Genomic DNA, 12,349 nt, shown 5'->3' with positions numbered 1-12,349 from the left:
TTGGTTGACAATGGCATATCTTTAAATGTCATGCCTCGCTCTACCTTAACCAAGTTGCCAGTAGATGTATCTTATATGAGAACCAGCCACATGGTTGTAAGAACCTTCAATGGGACCACAAGGGAGGTGGTAGGGGACATTGAACTACCGATAAAAATTGGCCCTTACATTTTTGAGGTCTAATTTTAAGTTATGGACATTGCCCGTCTTACAATTGCTTATTAGGGAGTCCATGGATTCATATGGCGGGAGCCATACCATCTTCCCTTTATCAAATAGTTAAATTCATAGTTGAGGGCCAACTGATAAGTGTATCTGAATAGGAAGACATATTGGCTATTCAACCATCATCTGCTCCCTATTTAGAGGCTGCAGAAGAAGTCCCAGAATGCTCTTTCAGATCTTTTGAATTTGTTAATGCTACTTATGTGGGGGAAAGAGAAGTGATATCGACTCTTTGTTTGTCAGTAGCAACTAAAATGGAGGTTAAGCAGACAGTGGGTCAAGGATGCCGTGTCGATTTGGGGTTAGGAAAGAATTTACAAGGAATTAGCCGTCTTTTGACTCCAATCAAGAATGAAGAAATGTTTGGCTTGGGGTACAAACCTACCAAAGATGAGAAAAGGAAATTGGCAACCTAAAAAAAGGTTAAGAGGATGGTTCAGCTTGAGGGAAAGGAGGAAAATTTTGGGAAAAAAACAATTCCCTTCTTGTATGAAACCCTTCGATCCGCGGTGTGCATTCATACCAAGGCATCGAAGGAGGCCAATTAGGTTCTATGGATGTTTGGTGAGCTATCAATCCATATGATCAAAGATGAAGAACCTAACAAGAAGATCCATGTGGTGTATCCAGTACTGCCAAGAGAGGAGTTAACCAATTGGACAACCACGAAATTGCCCATCATCTTTAAGTCTTTAGAAATGTAATGAACAATTTTATCTAAATGCCTATGCCCAAGGGTGTTAAGAGTAATTTCTTGTTTAAGTAAGGCTTTCTGTTACCTTCATCATTTAAATAAATGACAATGCATAATGTGTTTCATAATTCATCAACCTTTTTGCATATTTTCATCTATTCTTTTAGCCAATAAATACTTGCCCATACACATGTTCAATTTTACCTATTTGCAGGTCTTTAAATAATGAACACGAAGATAATCTGGAGAATAATTTGAATTTTGATTTCGAGATAATTCCAAACATTGATGAATTGAAAAATGAAGAGGAGGTGGATGACTATGACTTACCCCTTAATTTGTCGAGAATGTTGGAACAGGAGGAAATGGATATTTTACCTCATCAAGAACTCACAGAAATGATTAACCTTGGAAATGGGGAAGAAAAGAAAGAGGTTAAGATTGGCACATCGCTGTCATCTAATGAACGGCAGAAGCTAAAAGAACTGCTTCGTGAATATATGGATGTGTTTGCTTGGTCAATCAGGACATGTCAGGTCTTAATATTGACATTGTTATCCACAAGTTACCTTTAAGACCGGATTACAAGCCTATTAAATAGAAGTTGAGAAGGATGAAGCTAGAAATGTTACTGAAGATTAAAGAAGAAGTAAAGAAGCAATTTGATGCTGGATTCTTAGAGGTGGCTAAGTATCCTGAATGGGTGGCTAATATAGTTCTAGTTCCTAAGAAGGATGGAAAAGTTCGAATGTGCGTCGATTACAGGGATTTGAACATAGCGAGTCCGAATGATAGCTTCCCTTTGCCACATATTGATACTCTTGTGGACAACACAGCAAAGCATGCTTTATTCTCATTTATGGATGGTTTTTCTGGTTACAATCAAATCAAGATGGCACCCAAAGATATGAAAAAAACAACATTCGTAACCATGTGGGGAACGTTTTGTTACAAAGTAATGCCATTTGGATTGAAGAATGTAGGTGCCACCTACCAAAGGGTAATGGTAGCTTTGTTTCATGATATGATGCATAAAGAGATAGAGGTATATGTGGATGACATGATTGCAAAATCTCATACAGAAAGGGATCATATTGTCAATATCAAGAAGTTATTCGAGAGATTGTGAAAGTTTTAGCTCAAGTTGAATCTTACAAAATGTACTTTTGGTGTAACTTTTGAGAAATTGTTGGGGTTCATAGTAAGTGAAAAGGGAATTAAAATGGACCCAGATAAGATGCGAGCTATTCAAGAGCTGCCACCTCCCAAAATGCAAAAAGAAGTGAGAGGATGTTTAGGGAGGTTGAATTACATTGCTCGATTTATATCCCAACTCACCTGCAAATGTGATCCAATCTTCAAGCTACTTCGAAAACGAGACCCAGGAGAGTGGAATGAAGAATGTCAAATAGCCTTTGATAAAATTAAAGAATATCTCACAAATCCACCGGTGTTGGTGCCACCGACGGCTGAAAAACCTTTTATTTGGTATTTGACTGTGAACAAGAATTCTATGGGATGTGTATTGGGACAACATATGAAACTGGGAAGAAAGAACATACCATATATTACTTAAGCAAGAAATTCACGGAGTATGAGTCCAAATACTTTGTGCTCGAAAAGATGTGTTGTGCGCTAGCATGAACCGCCCAGAGGCTCCAACAATATATGTTGTATCACACAACATGGTTGGTGGCGAAATTAGATCCCATCAAGTATATTTTTGAAAAACCATTCCTGTCTGGGAGAATAGCTCGATGGCAAGTGCTATTATCTGAGTATGATATTGTGTATGTGTCCCAAAAATCAATCAAAGGGAGTACCATCACTGATTTCCTTGCAGATCGAGCTAATGAGGATTATGAATTTGTAAGTTTTGATTTTCCAGATGAAGATTTAATGGTTGTCTTGCACATAGAAAAGGACAGTCCCAATAAACTTAATCCATGGAAGATGTATTTTGATGGGGCATCCAATGCTTTGGGGCACAGAATTTGGGCAGTGTTGATTTCTCCAAATGAAAAGTACTATCTAGCCACAACGAGATTGAATTTCAATTGTACTAATAATATAGCGGAGTATGAGGCGTTGGTAATGAGATTACAAGCACCAATCGAGATGAAGGTCGACGCGATAGAGGTTTACGGAGATTCGACTTTGGTGATATATCAAATGAGAGGCAAATGGAAAACTAGAGATTCTAAACTAGTTTCATATAAAAAGTTGGTTACAGAATTAAGCAAACAGTTCAAGAAAATCAGCTTCAACCATTTGCCTCGAGAAAAAAATCAGATTGCTGATGCTTTGGCCATTCTCGCAGCAATGTTCAAAATAAAAGAAGCGACTGATGTACGCCCTTTTGATTTAGAAGTCCGTGAAGTCTCCGCACACTGCTTGAATGTTGAGGAAGAGGTTGATGGTAAGCCGTGGTATCATGATATCATGCAATACATCAAGCACCAGGCATATCTTGAGAATGTCACGGACAATAATAAGCGAACTCTTAAAAGATTAGCAATGGGTTTCTTCCTTAGCGGAGAAGTGCTCTACAAAAAAAGTCGAGATCAAGTACTTTTGAGATGTGTGGATGTTACGAAAGCCAACAAAATAATGAAAAAAGTCCACGAAGGAACTTGTGGAGCTCATGCTAATGGACATATGTTGGCTAGACAAATTATGAGAGCTGGTTATTATTAGTTGACGTTGGAATAAGACTGCATAAACTTTACTCGATCCCTTCTTTAGTCCATCATTATAGGGCATTAATGCCCCTTAAAGGTAGCCGAATTTGGGGAGGACTGGTCACCTCCGGCTACCAACCCTTCCTGATTGCTAGAGACATGTGAACTCATGCTCTCTAGATTGTCCAAATTTTTGGACAATCCAGTTCTTAAAAAGGAAGGGGGTTCAAATCATAGGGGAGATTTTTTGGAAAGCTAAAAAACGTAGCCAAAAATCAGGGAGAAAAAACCAAAGAGAAAACATTTCAAAAGCTTTAGAAAAGCCATAAAAAAACACAGATCCAACAACCAAAAATAAAAAAAAAATCCTAAGATCTAGCAGCCAATTACCCTAACCACAATCAACAACAAAAAATATATAAAATATATATAAAAAAGGGGTTTGAGGGTGATTTTAGTATATTTTTTGGTTTGGGTATTTTAGGAAGAGGAGTTTGGGTGGTTGTTGCCAATTTTTGGAAGGGGTTTTGTGCCGCCAGTGGGGTGTTTAAGTTTAGGGTTGCCGTCGGTTAGGAAGAGGGGAGTTGGTTTCATCGTCGACTAGGAAAAAGGGGTTTGGGCTTGTCACCGACGAAAGAAAAGAGGTCAAGAAACAGATCCGAGTTGCACCGACGGTAGGGAGAGGTCCGATCGGTGGTAAAGGAAGGGAGAGTGAAGGTCGACGGTGAAAAGGGGGCCGTGGTTTGAAGCTAGAGAGAAGGGAGAGCATTTGGGCTAGAGAGAGAAAGAGGAAGGTGAAAATAATAGAAAAGGCCAAAAAAGGGGTTTTTATACCCAGGTGTAAGAGAGCCAAACGACACCATTTTAAGGGAGAGGGGAACTGAAAGGTTCAAAGCCTAACGGTGTCGTATAAAGCAGTGTCACAAGCACCAAACGGTGCGTTTCGAATGGTTGTATTGTTGGCCTACTGAGCAGATTTGGTGTTGCGGTCTTGGGCTTCCTGTGAGCTCGGGGTTGGGCCAATCTCAACCCAATAAGGTATAACTTTTCTCTTTGTTGGATTTGTTCTAACTGATATGGAGTCTAGCCCATCTTCCTTAAATAAAATGTATTTATTTTCTTAAGAAAGAAATATATATAATTATATTATATATATATATATAATTATATATATATAATATGAATGCTTATTTTAATGTTAAAAAATCAAAATAAACAAAAAATAATGATAGTAATAATAAAAAAATAATAATAGTAAAGGTGCATAATTTAGAAGAACATATATATATATAATAAGTAAATAAATAGTAAGAAAACTAATAATAGTTTTTTTTTTAAAAAAATAGTAATAATAATAAGCAAATGAGAAGAATAAATAAATAAAAAAGAGAAAAGAAAGAAATATTTATATTATAAATATATTTAGATACTTGTAAATATAATATGTATATATATAAAAACATGATACAAATATAAAAATTATGAAAAAATGAAATGACTATTTGAAAGATTTTACCTAAAAGGGGCAAAAAGTTGCTTCTTTCTAGTGGATTTCTTAGGTACGGAGTTCGAGACGAATTTTCATCGAAGCGTCGGGATAAATCCGAATTCTATACTCCGATACCTATTAGTCCAAACAATTGTTGTTTAAAATAATATACATAAAAAAAATAATAAATATATAAATAAGGCAATAAATCACTTTAAATTATCAAACATGTTATTATTACCAACCAACTAATTAATAAACATGGTCATGTAGATATCATCATTTTATACTGTCATAACATGCCATATTTATCTTGCAAATGGGGCGAGAATTTCGATGATGGGATTTCCCCGATGAGCTTGTAGAGACGAGTTCTTCCGAGGATATCTCTAGGTGAAAAAAATTTCAAGACTTCACCAAAGCGTTGGGATGGTCTTCGAATGATTTTCCAATAAAAGATTACCGACCCCATTATTTAAAACGAACAAATCATGATGTCATTTTAAGCTCGCATCATGTGCATATGTAAAATCGAATAAAAGACCCAATCAGTCAACTTGATAAAAATTAGTTAATAAGCAAGGATTGAGAAAATATAGGAATAAAATCAAAAGTAGGCTATAATAGGATAATTTAAGATTAAATGGTACCATTCGTGGAATGGACACTACGGAGATGCTAACCCTTCTCCGTGTGTAACCGCACTCCCGAATCCATCTCTAAAAATTGTAGATCAGTTCTCGTTCTTTCGACGGACCTAAAATTAATTTAGGACTTCGTCGATTAAAACTAAATTAATAGGTGACCAATCACACCTAAAGTAAATAAAAAAAAGATTGGTGGCGACTCCTAAACATTTAATTTTTGTCTGCATCTGACAGTCAAGTTTTCAGACCCGCACGTTACGACTGGTTCATGAGGCAATTACTTAGTGTATCGCATCCATGTGCAAAATTTGATTTGCTGAAAGCTATCCGTAACTTATTATGACTTGATGGTGAGGTGAAGATTTCTCACATTTATAGAGAAAGGAATATGTTAGTTGATGGCATGGTAAACATAAGTTTCAATTTAGATAATAGCTTTCGTTTGTATGATGTGTCATTTAAGGAAGTTAGTTTTATTTTGTTCAATGACTCGTTGAGAATTGTTTTCCATAAATAATTTGAAATTAAAAATTTCCTTTCAAGAAAAAATAAATGCATGAATGGTTGCACCACATACATCACATGGAAGACAAATTCTTATCCAAAAGAATCTCAAACTCTCTCTTTCTTGCACCAAAATTGTGCATTTTCCATCTTTCTTTATTCTTTAAGATTTGATTTCATTTTCCTTTTTATCACCTATTTGTTTTTGCCTAAAAATTGACTATGATGGTAACTGGGTAAGAAGACAAAAGGAACAATTGAGAGAATGAGCTGTATTTTTCATTCATCAGTTTTTCATATGTACAGTACCCATTTTATATACACGGGTTGCTAGCTGAAGCATCTAGAAAGGGAAAGAAAACTGTTACCTACCGTTACACATTCTGTCAACAAGAAAAAAAAAACTAACAGAAAACGTTAGCTATTTAATATTTATCTACACATTATTAAGGTGCTGTTAGTTTCAAGCTTTTGATGATGTACAGCTGGTACTTATTTATCTTTTTAATTGTAGCCTCTTAATCCTTATGAGCATCATAGTATTCTCAATCACAAATCAGCTTTGAGACCCTTCATCAAGGTGAGCATGTATGTCTTGAATGCTCATTTTGCCAAGTAGAGAGTTAAATTGTTTTGGCAGCAGAGCTTTAGTAAACAGATCAGCTAGCTATAGGTTAGTAGATACATACTTTGGATTTATCAGTCCAGCAAGTACTTTTTCTCTAATGAAGTGGCAGTCCATCACAATATGCTTGGTTCTCTCATGGAAGGTTGGATTCTTGCATATATGGATTGATGATTGGTTGTCACAATAAAAATTTATTGCTGATGTATGCTTAATTTCGAAATCCTGCAGCAAGAAAATTAACCACATCGATTCACAACAAGCTGATGCCATAGCTTTATACTCAGCCTCAGTAGATCTTCTAGCAACAACGCTTTGTTTCTTGGACTTCCAGCTAATTAGAGAATTTTCAAGGAACATTGCATATCCTGTGACAGATTTTTCTGTATCACAGCATCTTGCCCAATCACTATCAACGTATACTTGTAGTTGCAATGAAGAATTTGCAGGAAATAAGATTCCTTGTCCTAGTGCAGCCTTTAGGTATTTTAATGCTCGATATGCAGCATGTAGGTGAGTCTCTCTTGGTTTGTCCATAAATCGTGAAAGAGTCTGCGCTGCAAAAGTGATATCAGGCCTTGTAAAGGTTAGATAGATCAGCTTTCCAACTAACTGCCTGTATTTACTAGGATCTGATATTTGCTCTGCATCATCAGTCTTTGTCAGCTTGCAATTATAATCAATTAGGGTTGTAACAGGTTTACAACCTAGCATTCCATGTTCATTTAGTAGATCTAGAACATATTTCCTTTGACACAAAAGAATGCCTTTTTTGCATCTTGCTATTTCCAAGCCTAGGAAGTACTTTGGTGTTCCTAGGTCTTTAAGTTTAAAACTTTTCTGCAAATGATTTCTAACGTCAGTTGCAAGGTCTAGACTTGAGCTAATTACACTATGTCATCAACATAGAGCAATAAACCAATGAAGTTGTCCCCATAAATCTTAATAAAGAAAGAATAGTCAGCTTTAGATTGCACAAACCCATAATTCATCAAGCATTCTGTGAATTTTGTATTACATTGCCTTGATGCTTGTTTAAGGCCATACAAGGACTTATGAAGCTTGCAAACTAATCTAGCACTAGATGCGTGTTCCCCCTTGACCACATACCCTTGAGGCAAATCCATAAAAACATCCTCATGCAAATCACCATATAGAAAAGCATTATTAATATCAAGTTATGAGAGATACCAACCATGAATAGTAGCTAAAGCAAAGAACATTCGAACTGTGGTATGTTTAGCAGCAGAGCTGAATGTTTTTTTATAATCAAACCCTTCTCTTTGAGTAAAACCCTTGGCTATCAACCTTACTTTATACCTCTCAATGGTTCCATCAGCATGCAATTTTACTTTGAAAATCCACTTACAGCTAATGGGTTGAAAACCAAAAGGAAGAGGCATGACTGTCCATGTCCCATTTTCCTCTAAGGCCTTTAATTCTGTGTTCATGGCATCCTTCCACTCAGAAAATTGAATAGCCTAATGATAAGAGGTAAGTTCTGGAATGTGTGATAATGCTGTAGTGAAGGCTTTATGAGCAGTGGAGAGTTTAACAGTGGAAATATAGTTTTGTATAGGATGCGCAGTGGAGTTTTTAAGTAATGCAAGATTAGTAGAAAATGGGTGATCAAAAACTTTAAGATACTTGGGAAGTTTCTTTTGTCTAGTACTTTGCCTTAAGGTTGGTTTGTGAGAAGAATCAGGGATTGAAATGGTATTTTCTATATTAAGGGTGTAATGGTCATTTTAAGGGAAGCTTCTATTGTTAGCAGAATCAGAATGAGACTCATCATCATTAGTTATATCATGAAGACAAGGTGAATTTGAAGTAGAAACAGGTGTAGATGAGGTGCAATCAATAATGTTTGATGCATCATTATGACCTGCATGATTAGTATGCAATGCTGAAAAATCTGGTGTTAGAAAATAAATGCTAAATTGATTTGATGATGAGTTTGTGGTAATGTTTAATGTGGAATCATTGACATCATGCATAGTGTTAAATGGGAAGATGCTTTCATGAAATACTACATCTCTAGATATGAAACATTGATGACTAACAAGATCATATAGCCAATATCCTTTCACTCCCACTGGATATCCTAGAAAAATACACTTTCTAGCTCTAGGTTGAAACTTTCTTCTATCTCTTGAAAGAGTTGAAGCAAAACATAAGCACCCAAAGACTTTAAGGTGAGAATAAGAAGGAGTTTTGTGATATAACATCTCATAGGGTGTTTTGTCATTAAGAACACTTATAGGAACTTTATTAATTAAATGAGTTGCATCTAAAACAGTATGTCCCCAGAATCTAGTAGGTAGAGATGATTGAAATAACAAGGATCTAGCCACAATTAGTAAATGTTGATGTTTTCTTTCAACAACACCATTTTGTTGAAGTGTTTCTACACAAGACAAACTATGTATTATTCCATTGGAAGCATAAAATTCAAACAAGTTAAATTCTATCCCATTGTCTGTCCTTAGCTCCTTGATAATGCTATTGAATTGGTTCTTTACCATATTAAAAAAAAAAAGGTATAATGGATGCAACATCAGATTTAAATCTCATAAGAAAAACCTAAGTGAATCTTGTGAAATCATCAACAATGGTAAGAAAAAATTGATGTCCATGTATTGATTTAATATAATAAGGCCCCCAAATATCAGTGTGCACTAAATTAAATGGAGCTTTGGAAGATTTCACATGTACTGGAAAAGGTAAACATTTTTGTCTAGCCAAAGGGCAAGCATGACAAACTGAATTTTCCTTACAAGAGACATCAGGACAAACTTGATTAATTTGTTTCATTCTACCTACTGGCACATGCCCTAACCTATAGTGCTAGAGATTAAAGCCTAATGGCACACTATTACAAACTGGTGCTGTAACAATTGCAGAAGCAGACACTGGTCTCTGAGATCTTTTACCAAGTAGCTTGTATTGCATCAAATACAGACTTGTCTTCACTTCAGCAACACCAATCACTGTCCATGAATGTATCTCCTGAATGATGCAATATTTATTAGTGAAGATCAGACAATGGTTTCCAAGTTTAGACAATTGACTCACAGAAATTAAATTGAACTTGAAAGAGGGTACAAATAAAACATTATCTAATAACAAAGTATGAGTGATTTGAACTATCCCTATATGTGTAACTAGTGCTCTAACATTGTTAGGCAGCTTGACAAAGATTCCTTCAATTGACTTATAGGTGGTGAAACAATGCAATGAACAAGCTATATGATCAGTTGCCCCAATGTCCACAATCCAAGAGTTGCAGTCCAACATCAAACCATTATTGATGTTATGTGATGCAAAGAAATAGTTATGATTATGAAAAGATTGTTATTTTAAAATGATACCACAAACTTTAGACTTGACAATGGAAGATTGTGATGAGCTAGCTACTGCATGATTCTGCTGATGATGATGAACTCCTATAGATTTTGTGGGTTGTATCCTTTGAGAGTTGAGTTTACTATGGCATGGTTTGTTCGTTTTACTGGTGTATCATCAGTGCTATCCAAAGAGTGCCCATCGAGAAGAGCCATGAGCTTTTGAAACTGTCCTTTTGTCAAAGAGTAATTGGGTGCAAGACTATCTTCCTAATCCTCTTGGTTTTCAACTTGTGACTGGTTTGTTGAGTTTGCAACAGCTGACATAGCTTTCCTGCTAAAATTCCCTTTACCTTTTGTGAACTTAAAGTCAGGGGGGAAACCAATAATACAGTAGCACTTTTCTTTGACATGTCCATTTTTGGCACAGTGTGAGCATACAACCTCATTCTTAACTCTTATTTTACTCTCAGTCACTACTGCTACAACAGTTGTATCTAATAAAGGCTGACTTTGCATTAGGATTGACCTTTGTGATTCTTCTCTAAGAACCAGGTTATAAGCCTCATCTAAGCTTGGGAAAGGTTTTATCATTATGATATGAGACCTAAGAGCTGAAAAGCTTTCATTAAGTCCATTAAGAAACCTAAACACTCTATCTTTCTCCCATAACTCAATATATTTTTGAAAACATGATTGTGTGCACTTCCCACATTCACAATAGGGTAGGGGACGATAGTTTTTTAGCTCTTCCCAAATTCCATTCAACTTAGTAAAATAAGAGTCAACAGGGCGCGTATCTTGTGTGATGTTACACAAAGAATATTGAAGATTACATATCCTGGTATCATCTGGCTGTGAAAAGTGATTTTTGAGAGTCTGCCATATGTCAGCTGCTGAGTTCATGTAGAAAACATTGGTGGCTATTGGATCATAAATAGATTCAAGCAGCCACGCAACAATGAGGTTGTTGCAGCGGGTCCATGAAGAGTATAACTCAGTTGCTTGATTGAGCCATCAATGAATCCTGTCTTGTTACGAATAGATAGGACTAGCAAGAATGAACGACTCCATTGGCAGTAATTGCTTGAAGTGAGCTTAGGGTTTATAACCACAGACCCATGATAGTCTGTGTGATGGAGAAAATATGGAGACCTTGGGTTTTCAATTAGTGAGAGAAGGGGTTTTGAAAGGGAGGTTGACTGAAAAGAAGTCATAATTTGGAAATTGTTGATAAAGAATCAACAATATTGAAAGGGGAAAAATGGGTTTGAAATCACTGATAAAACTATTGATGAGGAAGGAACAATATGGAAAAGGGGAAAAAATTGCAATCTGTTGATGAATTTCCAGACTATTGTGAGATGATTTCAATGAATAAACCCTCACCCAACCTGCTTTGATACCATGATGGTAACTGAGTAAGAAGACAAAAGGAACAATTGAGAGAATGAGCTGTATTTTTCATTCATCAGTTTTTCATATGTACAGTACCCATTTTATATACACAGGTTGCTAGCTGAAGCATCTAGAAAGGGAAAGAAAACTGTTACCTACCGTTACACATTCGGTCAACAAGAAAGAAAAAACTAACAGAAAATGTTAGCTATTTACGTATTTATCTACACATTATTAAGGTGCTGTTAGTTTCAAGCTTTTGATTATGTAGAGTTGGTACTTATTTATCTTTTTAATTGCAGCCTCTTAATCCTTATGAGCATCACAGTATTCTCAATCACAAATAAGCTTTGAGATATACCTATCCCCAAAGGAATAATTAAAAATTAGAATTAATTATATCTATTCTCGATTGGATCAAGATTTTTTCAAGGTATATTTCAATTATAATAATCAATAAATCGTGATAATATGAAATATAAAGATATGAAAGTTTTTTAATTTATAAGTTCTCACTATTATTACCTCGCATACAATTCTATGAAATTTATTAAAAAGTAACATAAATTTTAAAACTGATTCTTAGATATTTTGAAAATGATTTTAAAATTTAAATCAATTTCTACCTTTTACTTATAAGAGAGAATATTATGATTCAAATTTAAAATTTTTATGAAAAACCCATCCCAACCCCCTCTTCGCTTTTTTTTTTTAAAAAAACACTCTATTGGGACAGATCAAC

General features: G+C 35.4%; 1 protein-coding gene across 1 annotated transcript; it reads left to right on the top strand.

Moving 5' to 3' along the window:
* LOC108661611 lies at positions 2,142-4,204 on the top strand. Its single transcript, XM_018119070.1, has 3 exons — positions 2,142-2,439; positions 2,625-3,487; positions 4,085-4,204. Exons 1-3 carry the CDS (start codon positions 2,142-2,144, stop codon positions 4,202-4,204), a joined length of 1,281 nt encoding a protein of 426 aa, XP_017974559.1.

Source organism: Theobroma cacao, chromosome 4, assembly GCF_000208745.1.
Source record: "Theobroma cacao cultivar B97-61/B2 chromosome 4, Criollo_cocoa_genome_V2, whole genome shotgun sequence".
NCBI lineage: Eukaryota > Viridiplantae > Streptophyta > Magnoliopsida > Malvales > Malvaceae > Theobroma > Theobroma cacao.
The sequence above is the reverse complement of the archived record's forward strand: the minus strand, read 5'-3'. Positions and strand labels throughout refer to the sequence as shown.